This window comes from Colossoma macropomum, unplaced genomic scaffold (assembly GCF_904425465.1).
Source record: "Colossoma macropomum unplaced genomic scaffold, Colossoma_macropomum, whole genome shotgun sequence".
NCBI lineage: Eukaryota > Metazoa > Chordata > Actinopteri > Characiformes > Serrasalmidae > Colossoma > Colossoma macropomum.
Genome location: NW_023494791.1, coordinates 24,668,067 through 24,692,459, shown reverse-complemented (window position 1 = coordinate 24,692,459; position 24,393 = coordinate 24,668,067). Strand labels below are relative to the sequence as shown.

Sequence of the window (24,393 nt, the reverse complement as noted above, 5' to 3'; positions counted from 1 at the left end):
TGGAACAAGTGTCCTGAGCTTCTTGTTCATGCGATATGCTGTATTTCCACTCTAATGAAAAACACATTTGTGCACATATAAAGCTTTACTGACTGTTTACAGCATAGTATGAGTTTTTTCACCACACAATGCAAAACTTTGGGTGCACCTGGTCAAATGACATGTTGATTTTCTAAGTGGAAAAGAGTTATGGCACCTTATTTATTTCATTTTTATTTTATTTTTCCCAATAAGTCAGACTCGGCAAATACATAGAAACTGCACTTTAAAATTAGCAGAAAAATGAATGTGCGAATGTATTTTCGCTTAGAACAATCAATATAACATAGAGTTCCACTGAGAGTATTCAAACTTTTGCATACGACTGTATTACGCTTCTTATTTTGACTGTATTTAGTTTCTTTGTTATTTAAAATTGCACCTTTGTGTCATTTTAGGTACCCAGTTGGATTACAGAGCCAGATTCATTCAAAAGCTCTACTCCAGCAGAGAGGAAAACTGGTATGTTTGTTCATAGTTAATTCCTGTCATTTTGCTGAACAATTCATAAATAATTACATAATTACATTAAGACGTACATTACATCACATTTATATATCAATTTGTTTGAGTGTCAAATAACAAATATATGGAAAAATTTAAAAGATGCAAAGACAGTAATAAGACAGTAATGCATGCACAATAATAACGTTTCATCAAATTCAAATCCATAAACTATTTCTTCTTCTACTTATGAACACAAATGTGGCTTGGAAGTTTTAGAAAATGCCCAATCTACAGAATTTCTTCACTTCTTTCAATGTCAACAAATAATAAAAGTGAGAAATAAAATCAAATTACTTTTGTTATTGTCTGCTGCAGCTGCAACTTTTACGAGTTATGATTTTTGGTATTGCGACATGCATCATTCTTGCTGATTATAGATCGCTGTACTTTTTTTCCAACAGCAAAAGTCAGAGTGACTTGTGTGTTGTTGTGTTTTCAGGTTTTATTCCCTTGTCAAGTGATGTCAAGCTGGCCCCTGTATCTGGCCCTGTTCCTCAGAGCAGCCCAATCTCAATGAGCAGGCTGCCTAAGGCTTTCACCTCCTCAGCCACTCACTTTACCCCTATAGTACTGGCTCAGGAGGAGGGCCCCCTCACTGATCATGGAACAGAGAGGTAGCCAGGCTATTTGTTGTGAAGGAGGGTTACTTTTAAAAATGAATAAATAGTACAGCCAGATTTAGAGATTTTCAAACCAGCTAGTTCTTAATATTGATCCTTTAATATACACAAGTCTAAATAACTAATTGCATACTGATCCATCTGACAGGACAGGAGTGATGTTGCAAAGCTTTGAGAAAAGTGTGTAGTCCACTGAGTACTTTGAGTGTAGTCCACTGAGTATTTTGAGTGTAGTCCACTGAGTATTTTGAGTTCCACTGACATATATTTTTTTTTCAAAGACCAGACATTGTAATTTATATCTGTCATGATTAGTCAATTAAATCAGTCAAATCAATCCATAAATGAAGAAAGTGCCTAATAGACACCATTTATATATATATATATATCTAATTTGTAGAACTCTTGTCTTGTCTGTCCTCTGTGTGACAGAATCACCCCTGAAAATGAAATGACCAGTGAGGACATGGCAGCTGAAACACCACTACCTGAAGAGTACTGGGAGGAAGTGATAGAACAGGGGGAAATGGACAAAGCTCTTCCAGTACAGGATTACTGTTCCATCTCATCCAGAGACAGTCAAGAGACAAATAGCCACTCTGTGCCAAACTGCTCTAGCTTATCCTGCGCTACTGCTACCGGTGTTTACAACAACTACCTACTACAGCAAGACCCTCAGACAGGGCGTCTGACCCTGTTTCCTATTCAGATAGCTGTTTCTCAGCCAATCACAGGCTTTGACTTTAGCCTACCTTTTAGTGCAGCATCAGAGACTGACAAAAATGAGGACTGTAACACGTCCCATGTCACCCAGAATGGCCAGTCTGAACACCATGCCACATCGTCTTACTACAAAAAGAGAAATGGTAACATGCCACATAATAGGGCTCACCCAAACAGCACAGGCCATAGACATCTCATTCTGCAGCAGGTCATTGGCCTGATCAGAGAGGAGTTTGCCTTTGATGGTTATCTAGAGAGTGGAGTGGAAGAGCAAGCCATGGGTAATTTCCATTACTTTCTTCACTTTTTTGTAAACAACACATTGAAAACTGTCTAATTGAGTGTTTTGTAACCCTTGTCCTGGTGACCTGTTGACCTACTCAGTTTCAACTACACTGTTATGTCCCAAAGTTTATAGACACCTGCTCATCCAACGTTTCTTCCAAAATCAAAGGTGTAAATAGAGTGTTTGCCCCCCCCTTTGCTGCAGCCTTCTGGAAAGGCTTTACTCTAGATGTTGGATTATTGCTGTTAGGATTTGATTGTATTCAGCCACAAAAACATTAGTGAGATCGGGTACTGATGTTTTATAATTAGTTCTGGATCACAAATGCCACTCCAAGCCCAGTGCTGGGGGGCTTTATACCCCTTAGCCGAGGCTTGGCATTTGGTATGGTGACATTGGTCTCATGAGCAGCTACTCCAGAGTGTCCCTTTCTCTTGGCAGTGCTTTTCTATATCGATTAAACATACTATTTGTGCACAATTGAATGCCTAATTCACTAAATAGAAGTGGTGTCTACAAATTTTCGGACACACTGGATCAACACACCAGACCCAGCTCATGGAATACTTTAAAGTTTGCAGTGCTGTGTGTCGCCTGTACAAAAATGAAAGTCAGATAAACTTTAAAGGTGTAAAACTTTATAAGGAAACAAGCTGCAACTGTTTTTGAATCAACTCAGTTTAAATGCAATTTCTTAGTTTAGTTTAGTCAAAAATTCTCTTAACTGAGATTTTTAGTATTGCATCTCAGTAAACAGTACAGTCTGATTTGAGCTTCGTCAAAACAAAAAAGGAAAGTGAATGTAAATGTCTCTGTATCAGCTAAAATTGCTCTCATTTTTGGTGGGCCGAAGAGAAGGATGTGTTCAATTCACCTCCACCCTCAGTTTGGTCATTGCTAATTCCCACCTGCTGGATAGGACTTACCAATGAAGGATGAGACTATTACACTATTTCAACTTAAGTAAGCTACATACTTAACCTCTTTTGTATTGTTTACCTAACTGAGATGCTGTACGAGAATGTAAGCTAGGAGAACTGAACTAAACAGAGTTTGTGTTAGAAAAGTCATGTTGAGTTAACTGGAAAAAGTCATGCAGCCGGTTGTACACATCTAATTAGAGCCAAGTTTTAACATGCAAATAGCACATTAAAAATGTGGAAATGCATAACTTAGGGCCTCATACCATCTAAACTAAGTAAGTGTTCTTGCTGTTCTTCAACGTATTGTACTGGTTCTGTGTCAAGTTAATTTAATTACAGCCACCTAATTAGATAACAGCCTTAACTGTATTATAACCATAACATCACCAGAAAGCCCTCAGTGTAATTTGAACTCTTCTCTTATTGGATTTTTGATCATTGGAAAACAAAAGGCAGATGGGGGAGCTGACTGGCTGACTTTAATGGTTCCCTTGTGACTCATGCTGGTTGAATTCTCATCCTCTGTATTTGCAGGAGAGTACATCCTTTCTTTAAAGAGCCTGCAGTTTGAGACCTTTTGCAGGGCAGTAGTGGAGAAGTTCAGTGATCTCCACTGGGACGCAGACCTGCTGGGTTTGCTGCACTGCCTGGTCAACCACAGCTCCTCTTCCTTGTGAGTATCCCTGAAGTCCATGTTCTGTGCCAGACTGCAGGAAATCGTTGCAGTGCAAAATTTGCTGTTACATTAACTTTCAAATCAGCTGCTTCAGGCGTTTATCTATTAAAGGCACTGCTGGATGGAAGATTCACATTTTGTTACAAGACCACATCCTCAACGATATTATCTTATAAATTACGTCAATGTAAAAACTAAATATTGGGGTTGTAGAATAATTAGAAACACTTGAAAACTGTTCCAAAAAATGTGTGCCAGAGGGAAGCAGTTCTCCACCCAGCATCAGCAGACTGAGTTGCGGAAGTGTTTTAAGAGGAGCCCAAAATGGTCATCAGGCTTTGCACTTTGAATTTTGATTTGCTTTGAGTGAGTCGTTTACAATACACACTTTAGACACCAACCTCCCCACCCCCTACTCTACTCATCATCAGCATTCAAACAAGAAGCATTTTGAAAAAGCCCTCGACTCGCTCGTTCTCCAGGCTGATCGGTCCCTATGGTAACAGCCTGCAATAAAGGGTTTGGCTTGTAGGGCTCTTGTGAAGACCCTTGGGCTTCTTCCAGTGTCCATGTGGAGAGTCTTGGGAGGACCTTGGAGGAGCCAGATGTGTACACAGAGGAGAGAAAATCGTACATGCGGTGCCAATCTTCCAGTACCTCATTTTAGCAAGTGACTCTTGCATGTGAATCAGGAGGGGTCACATGAGTGAAGGAGAGATGCTAGGAGGCCATGTAGCTGTGAAGTTCAGACTGTCACAATAGGCTCTTTCTCCTGGATGGATCACATGGCTCTCAGGCCCTTGTCTGTACAAGGGGGCTGGAGAGGGAGTCGGGGCTGTAGGCGCAAGCTGCCTCTCGCTGCAGCTGCACATTGATGCAAAGAGTTTGGCAGGTATTTAGGAAGGAATTCAAGTGGACTTGATCTGGTAGGTTATGTGTGCTGTTATTTCATGTAGTTTGGACTCTACTACTGCTTTGAATTTTCTGTACTGAAATGTAGATGATTTTGCTTATTATTATTATTGTTGTCGTTGTTGTTGTGATAGCACTTTATCTTGATGGTCCTCTGCTTTCTAGATGCTCGCCTCGTCTTTAACTGTAATTAACCAAAAAATGTAGTAAATTAATTGGATTTTTCCCCAATCCTAAACCTAATCCTGGTCCTAATCCTACACTTAATGCTGTTGAATAGCCTGATACTATTGATAATTAGTTGAGCATCACCAGATAGTTAGCAAGAGACCATCACAATAAAGTGTGACCCATTGTTTTATTCAGTTGGAACTTGTAATTCCTTTATTTGTTTTACTACTGAGATCTACCTGATGTGTATTTGTGGTTGTCATTTAGTAGTTTTATAAGGTTTGGTGTGATTAGATATTTAATTTATTATTTTTTTCTTGTAATTTTTTTTGTGATTGCTCCTAGTGATTGTTCCTTTTGCTCAGTGGCTAGAATAAGCTGCTTTCTCTTGTTCATAACTGACAGAGCTGTTGTGTTCTTAAATATATGCTTGTTTTTTGTCTCTTTCTCTTTCTTTGTTTCTGACTGTCTCTCTGTATTTTGTCTGTTTTTCTGTCCCTCTTTCAGAGCGTCTAGTGAGCAGCCTCCATCAAAGCCTGAGGAAAGGGCATTGACATCACTCCTGAATGCCAGGAGGCATGAGGCAGAGAGAGAGAGGAGAGACAGCAGAGAACACACTCAGCTTGACCACAATGCAAACGTGTGCCCTGCTGCCTTTTTAGGCCCTTCAGTGGAGAACGTACAGACAGCAGCTGTAGAACAAAAACAAAGAAAGCTAGAGGACACGCGAGGACACAGAGGGCTAGAGGAAGGAGGTGGAGAAGGAAAGACAGCCTCTGAGAGCAACAACACGTGGATGTTAGACAGGACTCAGCAGCTAACACATAACAAGCATCGTCATGACTGCACAGGTAGGATTAGCCAACTTTGAGTTCATACGTCCATCAAGATTTAACTATGTCCACTTAATAGCTATTTCGGAAAGGATGTTTTTGCCTCAGTGTAATTTGGATTGACTGTGGAGTAAAGTTGTGAATGCAGGAATATTCTGTTGGATGAACTTGAAGTGTATTCAGCACTGCCAGACACACGCAGAGAGGACTCAATGCTTCTGTCTTACTTAGAGTTGCCAGGGAAGCAACTCAGAAAAGTGAACTTTCTTACTCTTCTGCTGCTTTCTTTCTACACTGTTTACTTCTGATAGATAAAATGCCCCTCTTAACACATGAAGACATATACAAATTTTTGAATACCCCTGGACAAATTTCATGTTTTTGCTAAGTGAAAAAAGTTAACACATTGTCTGCAGGGAGAGAATTTGTTTTGCAAATTTTAGAACACAATTCATGTTTCATTTAAAATGTTGGAAAAAACATGAAAGACATGAAAAACATGAAAAACATATTTGTACGCAGGCCACATTTTATGTTTGATTTTTCCAGTATGTTAAATTCAATAAATAAACAGTAATGGTTCACTAAAATGTGCAGAAGTGTGCTCTCCTGGATGGATCACATGGCTCTCAGGCCCTTGTCTGTACAGGGGGGCTGGAGAGGGAGTCACGGCTCTCTGTAGAGGATATGTACTTTTTTCACATAGAAAATCAACAGAACTTCATTTGACCAGGGGTGCCCAAACTTTTGCATACAACAGTAAATTTGTGCATACCTAAACAGCTTATCGTTAGAAGACTAGTCATTACTGCAGTTTGGTTGTACTACTTAAAAGTAATTACTTAATTAATTACATAGTTTTAAAGTATAGAACTACATTTATACTATCATTCAAAAGTTTAGAGTTACTTAGAGTCATATTAATAATTACATTTATTTATAACGTTATTTTTAGGTATAAGTGTGGATTGAAATCTGGACATTAATAGGTATTTTAAGATATTCCATTCAAAATATGTTTTGGGAACATATAATGTTATTATATGATAAAAAGTATACTTTAATTATTTACTTGTTTTGTTATCTTCCTGGCATTTGATCACCCCTTTTAAATACAAGGCAGTCTGGATGTTAATGTTGTTGTAACTTCAATCTCAAAGATATAAATGGCTTTCCCATTAATTAAGAAAACATCTCTGCTCATTCTGAACACATCTAACATTTCTTCTTTTCACAGCTTTCTACAAATTAGTTTTTCAAGTTACAGAGAAGTAGCATCATAGCTTAATTTTAGTAGCTTTTTTTAAGTTTTTTATTATACATTCTTTACTTCCAACTTGTTTTGTTTGTTTCATGTCAAGACATGGAAAAAAATATGGCAAACGTGTTAAGGATGTTGTTTATATGCACCAAAAAGTTCAGTACTGTATTCAATACATGTTTTTTGAGAACTGCTCCTTTCAACATTTCATATTTTATTGTAACAGCAAAATAAATCTTTTTAATTACATGTTGTTTTTTTAAAAAACTTTTAATGATGCTAGACCAGAAATAAACAAACAGTACTCAACCAGTCCACACTTTTGCAGAATTTCTCCGCTTGTTTCAATGGCTGTGAGTGAGAAATCATTAATATCAGTTATTAGCTGTGGTAGCTGGATTGTCAGAAGGAAAACCACTGCAAACAGTTAAATCAGTTTCCTACAACCTGTTTATCCAAACCTCTATCACCGTGCTCCAGGGATGAGTGGAGTCAGTGTGAAGATGGAGAGCAGCAGTATTCCAGCAGGGGGAGCTGATGTGCATGCCTGTGAGGCTGAAGCTCTGTACCAGAGCTGTGAACTGGAGGAGAGCGGAGAGAGCCAGCTCACCCATGACTGGTCGGACACAGAAATGGACGACTCTGGCTCCTTCATCTCCGACAGGCCCCTGTTCTCATGCTCGGGCCTCCAGGGGCCCTCCTTCAGCCCTGCATGGGCCCTGGCTTTGTATGGAGAGGACTACTTCAGTCAGGAAGTAGTGGAGTACGCCTGCAAACTGGGCAACCACAGTGACTCGCCAAGCTTGGAGGATAAATCACAAGTAGGACATCTCTACAAAACTACTGTACTTTAAAGAGGCACAGCTGCATGTTCATATATTATGTTTTTTTTTTGACTGAATATTGGTGTCCTGTTGTGTTTGAATGCAGAGTGACACTGTTGTGCTGGAATTGTCTTGTGTCCTAATCTTTATCTTTCAATGTTTGCTTAACGCTAACTGTACTAAAAGGAGCCACCTTTCTTAGACCCAGAGTTTTACCAGGTAGGTTTTATTTAATGCAACAAAGCGAGCTAGCACCAGTAAACGCTATTCAGTCCTTTATAGCATTTATTCATTGTTTTGTTTATTCTGCGTGATAGTGTTACAAATTGAATTTATTAGACATTTCCATGGTAACTGGAGAGTGGACATTATCATTTGTGATAGTTTATCTTTTAGTGGCCAGGTTAGTGTGAGTGCTTTGATGATTATGAAGAGAGGTTTAAATGGCTGACCGGTCAGACAGTAGGAACTCTACGGGAGAACAGAAGCTACAACTGAGCATCACTACTTCAAAGCACTAGCCATCGATGCCTGTTACCATAGTGAGGGGTGCAGTCACACCAGAGTACACTGGAAACTCTGGTCTCATGACCACTGGGGCTAAAATTCGTAGTGTGAGAATACATCTGCAAACAGTCTTCAGCTCCACTACTTGTTCTCAAAGATTTCACAGTAGATAAACATGACCTGGAGTAGAATCCAGGTGGATGTTCTGTTTATAATGTGTTTATGATTTCAGAATCACTTTGGATCTCTGTCTGTTAGGAAGCTTTTTTGATAGCAGTACTGCATGCTGACCTCTCTATTCTCAGGTGAACTGTGGTCAACCATGTGAAGTGAGCTTTTGTCTCTGCTGTGTTGCCTACTGCAGGAACTTCAGCAACAGCTGATAATTGAGAGCAGAAATCTAAAGAAGACCAGAAATTTCTATCACAAGCTGATTCACCAAGAGAGAAAAAATAAAGGTATAATATTCAGAAATGTAACGTCTGATTAAATATGTGGACAAAAACTTAACCACAATCCAGACATTGATGTAAATGTTCTTTCTGTGTCCTAAGTCTGTGCTTTCTTTGCAGGTTCTGAGGCAAAGATGATGCTGCCCAAACTGAAAATGCAGTTTGAAGAGCTGCGAACCAAAGTAGAATTCCTTCACTCTGTAAGGAAATATCTCTGGGTACGTACCACCGAAAATGTATTTTCTTATCTGACGTGCCGTGGGACCTGTGTTATCTAGTAACATTGATCAGAATGTTGGACTAACAATGGAAAATTGATGGTTCAAAACATACAGCTTCCTGGCTAGTGTGAAAATGTTGAATATTTGGCCTGAAGAATGAAAATGATTACAACATACTTAAACAAAATGTTACAACTTTACAACTCTTCTGTTGCATAGAGAGATGCATTCGCCTGCATCAAATGATATTTTGCAGCTTTGATTCATTTTGGAAAAAGCCCTTGTGATTATTTAGCCCCAGAGTTGTAACTCCACAAACGGAAACACAGTACAATAGCAGGCTTGTAGTCTAAGAACCTTTTCATCTGGCTCTAACAGTGGAAACATGGCTGCTGAGATACAATAAGACCAATGTAGCAAACAGGCCTTTGAGCGAGACCCATTAAACATAAATGGCACTGTGAAGGACCAGACCTCACTTTCATTTTTCTTACATAAACTGAAAAATATCTTCCTCTTTTATGCCTTCTAGACATGTACAACACAGGAAGATAGAAAAAGATCATAAATACTTTATAAATACTTGCAAGCTATAAAATTGTATCACTATTTTAGTTGAATGCAACTTTGTCATTATACTGGTACAGCATAATGAAAAGTGTTCCCAGTGTTGTCAGCAAAGGATAGAAGTCATGTTTGTTTAAAGATCTATTATAAATTGCCTATTATAGAACATGATATTGATATGGAAATTTAGAACTCCATTTCAATGTAATGGCATCACGGGATATGTTTCATGAATAAACTTTCAGTTTCATATTTTCAGTTAGCATCGCCCCTGACCATGCTTGAAGCTATAGTGGACACAGATATCATTATGGAATTCGTGTTTATTAACTTTGCGTCCACTGAACAAATGTGTTCATGAAAGTGTCTCCACTCAAACTGCAATCTGGTCCTCCTCAGATACTATATAGGTACATTCCAGTCACCCTAATAGTTCCCTGCAAAATGGACTGCACATTTCGACATTTTAAGGGAGATTCCAGACCACTGGTATTAGCAAACAAGTACTAATGACTTTGTAAACAGAAACATCATACATTGTAATCTTTCAGTTGAAAGCATATTTGAAATACATTTATGTGACATCAAGGAGGATGAACAGGTAATAATTATCTGAATTTACAGTGAGCAGATGTAGTGAATGCAAGTAAATGTTCACAGGGCCTTCAATCAGTGCAAGGAAGTGTTGAAAATAGCTCTTTAGTGCTACTCAGATAGTTGACAAGAAAGTGTACAACATCAGTGTCTCTAATTGCAGCACATTCCAAATGAGGGGATTTAATCAACTGGAGTTTTCTTAACTGATATCCAGGACCTGAATACCCTCTAGTGCAGGCAATATATAGAGCATTGCTTTGGGACCCTGTGCAATGGAAAACAGACTGACCGTTATTTGTATGATTGTTAGGTGTTGTCTGTGGATCAGTGGGGCTTGCCCCCCTCTCTACTGCCCTCTTTGGCTGCTTCTGGTGTTTCCGCTGTAGACCTCAGACCCTGTGAAGATCAAGCCGTATTGAGCCTGGTGTGTGAACAGCGCAGAAGGAAAGGCTGCTGCCCTCTAGTGGCTGGAACACCCAAAGGCCTCATGGCTTATCTTTATGCCAGGTAAAGTAGAACACTGTTACAGGCAGTTTGTGATAGTGTGCATTGTACTGGTGTGATACTGTGTCATTGTTGTTTTATGTAATCTCCATGCTTCATTCATTCATTTCGCTTATTTATACTTTTCATTCATACTTTTCATTCATTAGTCAACAACTTATGCTGTTGGCACACACTGTATGAAAATCAAACCCAGCAAGCTGTTAATATACATTTCCTTTCTGTTTCTGACAGAAATGCTTACATGGAAGGATACATCCAACACTTCCTCTACACTTTTCGCTACTTCTGTACTCCTGAGGAGTTTCTACAGTTTTTAATAGACAAATTTAACAATTCAGTGGGGTAAGCACCATGCCAATTATTATTAGAAGTGACATTTTGTGTCTTGCTGTTACTATTTACTGTCCTGTTGTGAATTCTGAAACATGTATGTGTCTTCTCGGCTCCTCAGAGGAAATGAGGACCCCTCTACAAACAGTGCAAAGGTGTACCATCGCACTCTAGACCTCTTAGAGTGCTGGATTGGAAATTGCCAGTTGGTGGACATAACATCCAAGTCCCGCCTCCAGCAAACTCTTGACCACTTCCTCACATCAGAGGTGACAGGAGGCTGCTTCAATCAAAGTGTCCAAATACAACTGCATAACAACCATTGCAGAATTAAGCAATAGAACACTCGAGGTTGTGTGTTATCGCAAAATAACATCACGGGTTACGTTGTTGCTTTTATACAACATTTAAATAAATAAATTAAGAAATAAATAAACGTGCCCGTGAACGTGGCATTTAATATGTTTTAATGTTAGCAGTTCCTTCCGCCAAATTATAGTTCCTTAACAAGCAGCTTGTTGCTGCGTCAGAATAACGAACTCCGCTCACTCGCTGCACAGTCTGCTGTAAGCCTCGCCTTCTGAAGTATGGACTGAGCCATAAAACTGCCACAAAATCAAGTTTAGCTCAGTTTTGTCAATTTTTGCTAGATCAATATTAATGTTGTTTTGTTCCAGCCAGACTGTAAAGCATTTCACAGCCCATTCTGTTTGGCGAATGGTATTCGGTTCATGTCTGGCTAATTCCAGTTTAGCAGTTCTTCTGTCACAGCTGCCAACTGAAAAGCTTGCTCGGTGGTAATGACAGTTTGGGAATTTAGTGTAGTCTCATCTTCAGAGTCTGACCAAATCGGCTGTAGGTCAAATGTCATCTTAAAAGTGTCCATTTTCTGTTTGTGCACAAAGTATGAAGTAAAAACATTCAAATGGCTTCAGCGTCTCCTACAGCTGTCAAAGTCGTTGCTTAGCAACGGCGTCTCAGCGGAGTGATACAGTGTTTGTGAAAAAAAAACTTGCTGTTATGGCAAAATAACAGCACGGTTAGAATGCTTCTCAACCAATCAGCTTGCTTGGCTGGAACTAACTTTTGTATAATGTAAGGATATCTGCTGGTCTTCCTTTTGTCTGTGGCCCTTCTTAACCTGAACTCAAAGTAATGTTTTCTGATAACTAATGATAGCCTTGATATCTAGACGTTCATGTGCATTTTGTTTCCAGGTGGCTCCTGTAGACAGTCGAGGAGAGAATCTACTCATGATACTGCAAAACCCTCCCAAAAAGAAACAGAGCTGTGGGATGCCATGTCTTGGTGGTAGTCCAATGAGTAGTTGGGAGGATGGTGATGTCCAGTCAGTTTCCTCCTCAGGCGGGAAGTCAGAGGATGCTGCCAAGAAGGTCAGCGTGATGGACTTGGCCTCATTTTTTTTTCAGACTAAACACTTTGTAGGCATTTTAATTAATGACCTTGAGTTCAGTGTAATACTTTTTGACAGAGAGGTTATTAATCAAATGATTAATCACTGTGAAGGAATAGCTTGACAAAAGATCAAATTTACCCAGTTTTCCCCTTAATCCTAATGTAATCAAGCAACCAAAACATGTTTGGTGTTCGAAGTTTGCTTCTTTGGTTTGTCCCAGGGCTATGGTGCGGATGCGGAAGCGGATGCCCCACCAATTAACATTGTGCAAACTGCACGCCTAAATCATCTCACAGTTACATCAAACTGGGTCTAGTTGTTAAATAACCTCAAATAGACTTGCTTAAGTGGTTCTGACAATTAATGCCACACTGTTCTGTATATAAAAATGCACAGATGCTTTTTGCTTAGCTAAACACAGTATTAGCAGCTCTCTTGAAGCCTGAATTGTGTCTACACTTTTGTCCATCTGCTACATGTTGTAAGTGGAAATGATGTTGCTGCTGAATGAGTGCCACTTCTGTGTTTATGTGTATATTTATGTGGCACACAAAGAGTTTCCAGTGGCGTATATCCCGTGTGGTAGAGCCCCAGGCAAGCCAGCCTAAAGAGAAAGTGTACTCCATCGCTGCAGCACTGCCCAGACCCTGCTACAGTTCTCTGGTCAGCCAGCTGACCAGCTCATGTCTGAAGAGTGAGGAGAGAGTGGCCTTCAGTGAGACAGAACACACACCTCTGCAGATAGCACAGCAGCTCACACTCCTCCAGCAGGTAAATACCACTATAGCATGGAGCTCTGTCTTTCTCAGTCATTTAGTCTGGTCTTCCTTTGTCCTTTGGTCTCTCTCTCTCTCTCTCTCTCTCTCTCTCTCTCTCTTCATGACTTTTGTTGCAGCCTCTCACCTCTTAAAATGGCCACTATCCTCTCTGTATCCCTCCCTTGTTAACCTTTTCTGTTAATCCTTCTCTGTGTAGTTCCTTTCTCTTTTCCCTTTGCTAGTGAAGATACAATGGCCAAATACAGGTGTTGTTATTCTTTTGCTATTTCTCTAGAGGGAGACAAAGCACCTCCATCGTTATCTCGCCACTCTTTCTGTATAACCATATGCAGTCACGGAAACAATCAGCCTCATATGTCAAACAAGTGTGTTTTGACTCAACAGCATCTGTGCTCAGCTTCCCCCATCTGTTATTTTTGTCCTCAATTCAGGAACTCTTTCAAGGTTGTCACCCAATCCATTTCCTCAACTCCAGAGCACAGGGAGTTCGAGAAAAAGCAGTAAACATCTCAAAGTGAGTATCTGAGTTTCACATAGAATAGCGATGGCATCTAAAACTTGTAGGCTGAGACAATGATTCCATATTATTGTATAACAGACATATTTTCCGTTCACCATTTCACTGTCATATATTATTATATAGGTACTTATTTTACTTCCAGTGGACACTTTCCTATCCCCCATTCATGTTTATGTCAATAAATAAATAAAAGTGAGAATAAAAGGTTTTTAAATTAATAGTCTGTGTAGAATGATGCAAAGCACAAACCCTGAAGACCTTATTTAAAAGCTGGTGGCACATTTACTAAATAATTTTGATTGCAGTTGTTTTTGGGCTTCCAATTGTCTCAGACGTTGTTTTTCAATGTTGGTCAGATGTGTACCACCTGATGCCCCACCACTAGAGGGCAGTAGTCTGTTTGTGGGTGAGACGCCAGCTCAGGACAGGCCCCTGCAGCACCTCATCCGATATGCAGAAAGTGTAACTAACTGGGTGTCCGCTGAGATCGTCATCACCGACTCTGTGAAGGTAATCCTTCAGATTTTTAAATGCTCCGTTGATTGCAGGCATATTTTACTGTTTCGCATGAGTTCAGCTTTTTCAGAAAGTAAATAGCATATTCCCCCTGTAATCTGTAAACAGAAAACACCATCTTGTACAAGAGGGTGCGTAGAAACATTGTATGATCTGAATTTTTTAAATCTCAGTTTTATTTGATATTCTGGCAAATGCATTCTTAAAGAAGTTTGACCCAGATAGCAAACACTGTTAAAAAAGGTGGGGCTTTGTTTTTCCCTGCTATGCCAGTCTCCATCTTTACATATTGTTGATCTCTCCTCAGAAACTGACATTAATTAATTTTTTAGCTGTCACCTGCTGTGCTTGTCTTCTTTTAGGTTCAGACTTCTTTGCTTACCAAGTTTCTCTCTATTGCTAAACACTGTTATGAGACGAGAAACTTTGCTACTGCCATGCAGATTCTTGGAGGGCTGGAGAATGTGATTGTGAAGCAGTTACCGGTAAGACTGGGCAAATCACGAACGCCTCAGTCTCATCTTTGTTTCCAGTAGGAATAGACTGTCTTCTAAATCGGCACCAGTTTTTAATTTATAATTGTTAATACCATATTGTTAAATGGATTAACATATCTCCACTGCACAGCAGACTGCACATCAATATTGAATTGTTGTTTGGGGATATTATCTATTCAACTCTGGTTACAAGAAAAAAAATAAAACATATATATATTATGTGACAAATTATTTTGTTGCTTTTGCTAATCTTAGTTTTTAGGTTGCTTATAAACTAGTTTTCCTGTGGAAATAAATTTGGTTTTCTTTCACAGGCCTGGAAGCAGCTGTCAGCTAAAATGTTGGAGGTTCTTGAGGAGCTCAGAGCTGTACAGGTATGACAGAGAGTACTGAACAAATGGATCACCTGTAACATTATAAGCTGTAATTTATAAACAATGAGACTTTGATTAGCTGGACCAAGTGTGCTGGATTAGGGCTATATTCTCTGAGACAATAGATCTGATCTGGCTGGCTCACTGGTTGCAGGTGTTTCTGAAGAGCGACAGCCTGTGTCTGATGGAGGGAGAGAGGGGAAGAGGGCATCCAACTCTACCGGATGCACACACTCTGGCCATGCATGTACAACAGCAGGAGATAGGAGCTTTCACTCTGACCAGTGGAGCATACAAGTGGCCCAAGCTAAGGTCAGTCACAGTGATGCCATTCCATGCCACAGAGATGTGTTTAAAAGTGTATTACAACTAGAACTGGACAATTGTACACAGAGGAATGACTGTAACATTGGTATGTATAAAATTACATATAAAAGAAATATTCTGTATTCTAAATTTAAAAAATGGAACCCAACACTTTGAATTTGGTATGACCAGGTAACCCCTCTTTAGGTGATGTAGGGTGTTGTTGAGAGCCCCAAGGCTGAAGCTTTAGCATAGCTAGAAAACAACCTCTAAGTTAACCTAGTTAATTAAAGCCCCAGGGAGCCTAAATGCCTGTTTTCTTTCTAATTAGATTAATCTTGTTCTTGTGGGTTAACAATATACATGTACAGAGTATATCCTATGAATACCAGTCCAGTGTTCATTAAATAACTGTGTAAACCAGGCAGTCCTAATCTTGGGTAATGCTCATGTAAACATTACTCTCACCAGTCACAAGGTTGATGTGGTTTTTCTTGCCCACATAGCTTTAAAAAAACTATGCTCCTGCATGGTCTTTCTGTTTGAGTTGGAGAAACTTAGCGAAGGAACCTAGCACGTTTAACTGAGCAGTCATGCAAGCTCATCTGTCTGTCCGTTTATCCAAGTAACATGCCAGTATTCTGTATTATGTTGCAAAGTAAAAATAACATTCTGTTATGCCAGCCACAATGCAGAAGTTTTATTTTCCCCTGTATCTTCTCGGTATCAGATAAAGATTGTTAACTATATAGCATTATGAACATTAGCTTCAATGACTAGGTCTGAAAATGACTGGCAGATAGTCATGCAAACATTCACAGTGCCATGTCAGTTAGAATTAACAGACTACAGTCAGTTAGAATTAACACTCAAGAGCACAAAGATGCAAACAATTCTGCGGTTTAAGAACGTCATGAATCTGACGTAGACTTTTTCTTTCTTTCCAACATAGGACCTTTCTCAAGAACAGATTAATTTATAAATTTATCAATTAATTTAAAAAAAAGCCCTTTGCCAACCAAATGTGCTTGAAGTTGTGCCCAGTGTAAAAACTTTGTGGAGACCACTGGACTATCGGTATTTGTCCACCCCTGACTGTGAATAAATTCATTTGTTAATTTGCATATTAATATCACTGCCAGCAGTCAGCAGCATAGCATTTCTAGCAAGGTACAGCTTCAGGCCATTGTCACCACAGCAGACACACAGCCAGGAAATTTTTTCAGAATTAAACCTCATGATACACATGCACGTACACACACACATGTTGGCAGACATCTGCAGGGGTTGGAGGTCACGGAGAGTCAGAGCGAGCGGTAATGACACAGCTGGTGGCTGCACATGCTGCCATGTCCATTCAGGTTCCTGTAGCCTGGGTGTGCATGTGACTGTGTGCACCATGCGTGTATAGAGTGTGCGCAGCCAGATGGTGTATCAGTAGTGACGCCATGCTTGGGGCTATGGGTTTGTGCCAGGTACCCGAGGGGCTGGGTGTTGTTGGCAGATGCCAGGGTCGGAACGGTCGGGGTGCGAGGCGGACACACAGCTGGCTGTTGTACACTCTGAGCTGGGAATCAGGACACACACACTCAGAGAGTCAGCGAAAGGGAAGTTGAGCTGAAGTATTCAGTTTTCTTGTCAAAGTGTAAAGTTATTATTCAGTTTTTAACCTTAAGGCTTACTTTTCAGTAATTTCTATACATTATTTGGTAGCTATTAAAGTGTAAATGATATATTGAATCCTGGGTCCACAAACTGTCACTTGCAGTTTGGCTTTATTAGCATGAGCATATTAAGTTTGAATGTTACCAAAGCATTAAAAAATGTTTATCATACAGCAGTATATTAAGATAAACATACACAGGTACACCACACATGTTTAATCTTACGTATTTCCACTGTCATAAAAAGAACATGTAGGGTAACTTAGGTGAAGCACCCGCCCCTCCCTTATATATGATGCGGCCAAATCTAAATCTACTTAATGTTTATGGTCCAAATTAATTCTCTGGGATTTATTCCCCCTGAACCTTTTTGGAGTCAGTCAGTTTGATTTTTTTGTAGATTTTTTTCTTTTTTTGACCTTTGCCCCTTTACTTTTCCCTAAAAAAAGTTTATTTAGTCTGATTTTTATCATAAAGAGACAAAGTTGTTTGGTGGTTTTCCACTGACTAACTAGCATTACATACTAACTGTACTGATCATCAGCAAGAATTAGGCAAAATCTTTAGTCATTTTGCCGGAGATGAGTTTGTATGTGAGATTTGCAGCTTGGTTTCTAATAATGGTGCCTAATAATCATGTACACTTACCAATGAAATATTGAATGCTATTGTGTTACTAATATTGCAATGCTATGTAATTAATGTAATCACAAAGATTATATTATTTACATACATCTCTCTCTTTCTCTCTGTCTCTGTCTGTCTCTCTCCCTTGTAAGCACACTCACGCTGTCACTCTCTTTTTCTGCCTCTCATGTGCGGTCTCTCATGCTCTCTTTTTCTTGCTCTCTCTCTCTCTCTCTGCCCTCCCTCCATTCTGTCTCTCTGCAGGAGTATAGCGTGTGTGGTAAGTCAGGTCCATGCATTCCAGGAGCGCATGTATTCATACACTCCTGATCTAGAGCTGCAGGCGTACCTGCAGGCCCGGATCACCCATCTGGGTGTATGTGACGTGTCCCTCCTCGCTGCTGACAATGATGCCAACTTCAACCAACCGGCTGCAGAGCGGCACACACGCCGGATCCAGGACACGCTGCGCAGGGTTAAAGCGTCCTTCCAGTGAGCCCACACTGAGATTAAGCACTCAGGGCTGGAGGGCAATACGATCTCTATTAACTCAAGAGAGTGAATGGGTATGGAGTTTAAGAACTGAACACTGAGAAAACCTTGTTTTCTGTAGTCTGAGTCATGCATGTGGAGCCTCTGGACGATGGAGCTGTGTGGCTGCACTGACTTTTCAGCTCCTTTCACCATAAGAATCCTGCGCGTGATATGGTCGTAACATGTATCTGCAGCACTCTTCCATGGGAACTTACAGTTTTTCATTTGTTTTTTTTTTTTCTCCAACAAAACCAAAACGAATTCAAAAGATTTTTGTCGTCTGTGCACTTTCCAAGTGGTTATCTAACCAGTTGAAATCATATCTTAAATCTTAAAATTTCACTATGTTATTGGTAGTGAGAAGAGTTTGAAAATTACAGTGGCATGTATTAATCAGTCATGGCTTAACTGCACTTCAATCTTTAGTGAATGCATATTAGTACACAGGCCACGTACAGTAGTGTTGTAAAATCAGGAGGTCTATTTAAAGCACGCTACTCTAAATTGCTCTAAAATTCTAAAATGGATACTTTTCACTTAGTGGCACAGAGTTCTCTGTTGTTATTGGGTTGCCTTGTGTTATGCAGTGTGATGTATTATTTTCTGTTTTTGATTTGTCTTGCAATTAAGTGGTTGTTTCTTCAAATATAAATATTCTTTCTGTTTGCTTGTTTTTGTTTTTGATTTTTTTGAGTTGAGAGCAGCACAATGCTTCAATTTGTCACCCTGAGGGGAGGAAATAGGCGCCCCTGGAGGCGACTTCCAGGGTGGTCGGATTCTCTGCAGGTTCCCAGACAGGATCAGGGGCCTTGACTTCAAAGTGCTTCAGATAAGGACTCAACTGGAAGGCAAAGAGCTCAAACCTCTCCGGCTACAGATCCCTGATAAAGGACACATTGAGCATGGTGTTATCATCATTGTTACAGCTGAACGACACCTTTAAAGGCATTGTCTTGTCTTTAAAGGGATTGACGTGTCTGTCCAGCAGCGGACAGAGATTTAAAAACTTTGACAGTGAAACGTAATAAGAGATCGAGTCATCGTCTGTCCTTGACCAGATGCGAATGCCTTTCATACAGCTTCTCATTTCTCAAATCTTTGAATTAACAGGTATATGTAATGAAATCAAACACTACAAATAAACTCGCAATAAGAGTGGCTGCACTTTGTTTGCCTGTTTCATCTCTTATTTGTGTGTAAACACCTACAACTATATTTTAATAAGACATCAAAAACCCAAGTCTCTTTTTTTCAAAGGTTTTACATTAGAGCTTTCACAGTTTGGGAGTTTTCACCACATTGCTTACATTGACAGTCCATTGTCTGGGCATTACTCTCGTTCTAGACGCAATTTGCATCTCAAATTGAGCTGCTACTGTGATCCCTTTGATCTGAGATAACCAAAAGGGGCGTTATTGTTTTTCCCCACCTGTACCACCACAGTTTCCAGCTCCTGCGTCCCATAGGGTGGACTGATTATGTGTTTACACCACTGGCCAATCGTAAGGCAGGAGACCAGCCAATCGCAGCGCAGGAGGGCGTGGTTTGGGGGCCAAACGCTGGTGGCGCCGGTGGCTCTGCAGGGTGTTAGAGACGTGTAGCTGCAAAACCATTTGGGCTCTATTGTAATTGCCATTGTCTCAATTACAAAAGGAAGGTGTGCTCAGGAGAACAAGAGACTAATCACTGAGAGCAGCCCACTAAAAAGTGACACGTTTGATCAGCATATAGTCACCCTTAACATAAATCCAACCACAGTTTATTTCTAAATAAGAACTAAATGAACAGTCAGTGTCAGCAGATCTTTGACATGTTAAAAATCTACGTTTGAATATAAACTCAGACCATTGAAGTTCTGGGTTTCTGGTATGAGAGCAGCATTAAAATATAACATGATCCAAGTCAAAATATGTCAGATGATTCTTTTCCAGCATGACGAGTTGACACAGTTCTTGTGCAGTTCTGGAAAAGTGTTGGATTCCAAAAGCATTCATTTTAGTCTTGGAAGAGTATGGAGATTCTGGAAATGGTTTGAGAAGTAGGATATTATGTAATATTCTCAAAATAATACAGGCTCATGATGCCAAGACTGCAAATTCACTTCAAAGAGGGAAAAGGTCTCAAGTGCTCTGCTTAAGCACATTTCATGTTTCCCCTTGTGGTTCATGGTTAATGACCTTAGCCAGTAGTAATAAACCTGAACATGGTGCATTTGTGGAAAAAAAATGTTTTGAAAAGCTGGAACGTCTTCATGATGAAAGGTCAAGAAACTCGGCCAATGGTCGCCCTCTTATCAGTATTATAGACTGTAGATATGGCCACTGACCAGAAGATGTTTCATGTGGGCCAGCTGTTGGTGTCCTGACACGGCTTTGTTGAAAGGCCACGCAGACTGCTGGAAGCCCCCGAGAGGTTTCTCACAGACTTCGTGGCGCCAGGCTTTCGCACAATCACAGGATATGTAAAGACTTCAATAACGACCCATTAAGCCCTAATGATTGAGAATCGATCAGGCGTTAACACCCACATGCATATGCTAATGACCTCTGGGGGTCTGGCCTTATATACGGGGGCCTCTCCTGGGGGCTTGTCACAACACTCTCAGGACTCTCACGGATACACTTAGGATCTCCAAGCAGAAGAGAAACATGGTTAAAAACTTCTCCGTGGACTGGCTCGCCCAAAGCTATCACGACTCTAAGCAGGACCCGGAACATCTGGATGCTGCAGCTGCGCCCAGGCGCCACGTTCCGTGCTCGGTGCAGCCGCGGCCTCCAACTTCTTACGACAAGGGCTATCTGCAGCCCAAGCCCAAATGCACCGAGCAGAAGACCCCCACAGAGCGGCTAAAGGAGAAGGAGCCCGTCCTGTTCAGCCCACTAACCCCGAGAAGCTGCTCCTCTCCAAGCTGTAAGTATCTCAGGCTTCTTCATCATCAGTTTCTTATAGGAGCTCATTTTTAAGGTGCAGCCAATAACTCAAGATCTGTTTCTCTTTATTTAGCTTCAGAAAACAGCGGCTACTCTTCTGGCTACGAGAGCGAGGCTGCTTCCTCTGAATGCCCCTCAGTCGAAGACGTGAACGAAGCAGAGAAAGATCTCGGCTCGCAGCGCAGGATCAGGACCAAGTTCACCCCGGAGCAGATCGACAAGCTGGAGAAGATCTTCAGCAAGCACAAATATCTGGACGCGGGCGAGAGGGTCAAGACCGCGCTGAAACTCAGCCTCTCTGAAACTCAGGTCAGTCACGTTCTTCACTTTTTCCCAATCGCTGTTTAAAACCTATTTGCAAAGCCTGCCCTGTTCTTTGAACATGTCCTTAACCTCCGTCTTCTTTGCTGACCACAGGTCCGGACCTGGTTCCAAAACCGGAGGATGAAGCTGAAACGCGAGGTCCAGGAAATGAGAGGAGATTATCTGGTCCCAGCTTTGGCTCCCGTCTTCTTCCCCGGAGTCCCCGCCGTTCAGCACCACTGCTACAGCGGACAGCGCCCGGCTCTGACCCCGCTTATGATGCCCCCACTGGCCCTCCAGCAGACCCCATTCCCTCACCAGCACGTGATCCCTCCACTGAGCGTCCAGCAGCCCGGCAGCCATCACCAGCACATGATCCCTCAGCACAGCCACGCCATGCAGCTTTTCTACTGATTCAAGACAAACTCTGAATTCTTTAATGTAAAGACTTATATTCTGTTTTTTTTTTACGTGCAATATATGTAAATATACATAGGCTACTTTTTTGTATAGAGAAATATAACAGAAGATGTAAAGAATGTTATGAAATAGAGAAAAGAGTTTATTTATTGAGAGAAATTGAATATATTTGCTTTGAAAGTGATGACCTGTCATTGTCATTCTTTGCTTTCATATAAAGGTGCTAATATTCTGTTCATATAGTGGAAACAGATGTGTATACAGACATAGTGAGGTAATGAAACAAGGAGTTGCTATATTCCTAGACAATCAGCTTTAATTGTCAGTAAAAATATAGCTATATGGCACTGTTTAAAGGGACAGTATGCACTGTAAAACATAATAATTGCTCTAACTTTTTTAATTTTATTGTTTTTGGTCGACTTATTTGTTAAAGTTACTAATACAGACCTAGTAACACATTATTTCCTGTATAATCCTTAGTTATTCAGGTGAATCTAGTCTGTTAATTTTCCTACAGACTGAAGAGTCCTGTGCCCAAAAGCTTTCCAGCATTCATGGCTGTTATTAATCTACTTTATAAATAAAATTATTTTTGCATAATATTTTTGTATAATAGCATTCTCTCACATTAAATGTGAAGTTTGGATGCATTTTACTTGTTTTTGTTATTCTCACCATGATGGTGCTTTGTGTTCAGGTTTATCAGCTCAGCCTGGAGCCATAAATGCTAACAGAATGGCAAACATGCATTAGAGTCCTCAGAAATTTCTATGTTACTGTACAAAACAGTCTATTTAATATAATGTTGTGTTGATGCCAATACATCACACAAAGAAGAGCGTTTGATTTAAGTTAACCAAACTAATTAAAGATTAAGTAGAATCTAAAAAAGTCGAGTGCTACCAGCTCAACGGACACCTTTTATAATCACTGGGCAGTTTGTGTTACTGTATTTGCTGGGGTGGGTGGACCACTGAAAATTAGAAAGTATCTATAACTCATATACAAAGTTATTCAAGCTTAAACCTGTTGAGTAACTTATTTTCTTGGAGGCAATAAGTTGGCATGATTTTTAAATTCAACTAAAGTTTACAGTGTAGTTTTAAAAGCCACATCTATAACTCTATAACTCAGGGCTGCAGTGATTTAAGCACAGTGCTTATCAGCTCTAATCTCCTTCTGAGATGATTATATCGTCACTGAGTCTGCAGCCTTAGAGTGGGGGTCTTATTTCGCTTATCAAATTCTTCAAAGCGCACGAGCCTCAATCACAAACCTTCAGGCATCACTCAGGGAAATAGGTGCACAATGGCTTATATTAGTTGAGTGACCTTTCTCAGTCAGAAAAGCATCATTCATTCACATCTCATTTATTTTACAGTGTTGACATTTGGAATGTGTATAAAGCGGGTATGTGCTTGTGCTATTTATATGACTATTTTATTATGAGCTTATTTTGGAAAGGTAGATTTTAAAGGTAGATAAAGTTAGCTGGGAATTCTGCATTCTGTGAACACAGACAACTGCATCACAGTCAACATCCATCCTGCATTAACCCTCTTTACAGAGCAGAACACGTTTCACTTAGATTAATTATGTTAGATAATGTTATATATGTGTTATAACCCATTGTTATTGATAATCACATGGCACAGCTTTAATCAAATGTTAAATCTGAAGCTTACACCCTTATAAAAGAGGTTCCTGTAAGGCTCTTTAGTAAATGCAGTGTTTATAGAACCATAATAATAATTAAAAAAAAACATTTGAATGGATCTTTGAATTAGACAATTAGATTATGTTGATCTTTGAATGTTTAAATAGTTATTTGCATGGTCAACTTCTTAAAATCCCAGGCTTATTACACACCGAGGCTTATTATTCAGTAACTAAATAGACTTCAGTGCAGACTTGCTGAGCTATTCTTAGATTATAGAAGTGTGTAATAAAACTTTGGGCCTGCCAGTTGGCCCTGGCCATGCAAAGGGTTAAATTGTTCTTTACTAGGACTGAGTTAATAACAACAACAACAACAACAATAATAATAATAATATTATATTATTATTATTATTATCATTATTATTATTATTATTATTGCTTATTTATTTATTTTTAAAAAAGATTGGCCAGCTTAATATTTTAAAGGCACTGGGGAACTCCCCTTCCCTCAAGCTGCTGTGAAGTAAGATATCTTAAAATTTTATTTTTACCTTGAATTTTCCTTTTTTTTACGGGTTCCATTATTGTTACAACTCAAACCCATGATAAGAATGTAGCATATAAAAGCAGTTAACTCATCTCATCATATGGTGAATATATTGCAGTCAAACATTTTTAACTTAAAAAGTGAGTCTAAAGTTTAAACGTAATCAGTAATTTCTCTGATTGTCAGACAATGTCATAGTAGGTTATAAACAATAATCAGTCCGAAGTTCGATCTAAAATTTAAGGCAGTCAGGTTAACTTACATTTTTACTAGATTTTACTACATTTTTACTCCACTCCTGTGTTCCAGTGCACCCTGTAGTCTGTCTGTAAAGCAGTGCT

The 24,393-nt window shown here is 39.8% G+C and overlaps 2 protein-coding genes across 2 annotated transcripts in view; both read left to right on the top strand.

Moving 5' to 3' along the window:
• The window catches only part of LOC118810060 (kinase non-catalytic C-lobe domain-containing protein 1), a 46,358-nt gene extending 27,951 nt beyond the window's left edge, over window positions 1–18,407 (top strand). Inside the window, exons 12-31 of the mRNA XM_036573578.1 lie at window positions 438–501; window positions 986–1,160; window positions 1,599–2,170; window positions 3,633–3,771; window positions 5,365–5,708; window positions 7,432–7,772; window positions 7,962–7,994; window positions 8,647–8,740; window positions 8,855–8,952; window positions 10,430–10,626; window positions 10,858–10,968; window positions 11,078–11,225; window positions 12,174–12,350; window positions 12,929–13,144; window positions 13,584–13,666; window positions 14,029–14,182; window positions 14,551–14,673; window positions 15,000–15,059; window positions 15,214–15,371; window positions 17,921–18,407. Of these exons, the coding sequence (XP_036429471.1) occupies window positions 438–501; window positions 986–1,160; window positions 1,599–2,170; window positions 3,633–3,771; window positions 5,365–5,708; window positions 7,432–7,772; window positions 7,962–7,994; window positions 8,647–8,740; window positions 8,855–8,952; window positions 10,430–10,626; window positions 10,858–10,968; window positions 11,078–11,225; window positions 12,174–12,350; window positions 12,929–13,144; window positions 13,584–13,666; window positions 14,029–14,182; window positions 14,551–14,673; window positions 15,000–15,059; window positions 15,214–15,371; window positions 17,921–18,152 (3,519 nt within the window). The 3' untranslated portion in view covers window positions 18,153–18,407. The remainder of the gene's footprint in view (window positions 1–437; window positions 502–985; window positions 1,161–1,598; window positions 2,171–3,632; window positions 3,772–5,364; window positions 5,709–7,431; window positions 7,773–7,961; window positions 7,995–8,646; window positions 8,741–8,854; window positions 8,953–10,429; window positions 10,627–10,857; window positions 10,969–11,077; window positions 11,226–12,173; window positions 12,351–12,928; window positions 13,145–13,583; window positions 13,667–14,028; window positions 14,183–14,550; window positions 14,674–14,999; window positions 15,060–15,213; window positions 15,372–17,920) is intronic.
• Window positions 18,408–20,779: 2,372 nt separating this feature from the next.
• On the top strand, window positions 20,780–21,837 carry LOC118809956 (homeobox protein vent1-like). The gene is made up of 3 exons (XM_036573474.1): window positions 20,780–21,100; window positions 21,194–21,429; window positions 21,538–21,837. Exons 1-3 carry the CDS (start codon window positions 20,839–20,841, stop codon window positions 21,835–21,837), a joined length of 798 nt encoding a protein of 265 aa, XP_036429367.1. The 5' UTR covers window positions 20,780–20,838.
• Window positions 21,838–24,393: the final 2,556 nt, after the last annotated feature.

What these genes read in the sequence shown, in the direction of transcription:
- LOC118809956 (XM_036573474.1), top strand. Translation starts at nt 20,839, where the DNA reads ATGGTTAAAAACTTCTCCGTGGACTGGCTCGCCCAAAGCTATCACGAC. An exon ending in AAGCTGCTCCTCTCCAAGCT is followed by an intron (nt 21,101 to 21,193) that starts GTAAGTATCTCA and finishes CTCTTTATTTAG; the next exon opens with CTTCAGAAAACAGCGGCTAC. An exon ending in TCAGCCTCTCTGAAACTCAG is followed by an intron (nt 21,430 to 21,537) that starts GTCAGTCACGTT and finishes TGCTGACCACAG; the next exon opens with GTCCGGACCTGGTTCCAAAA.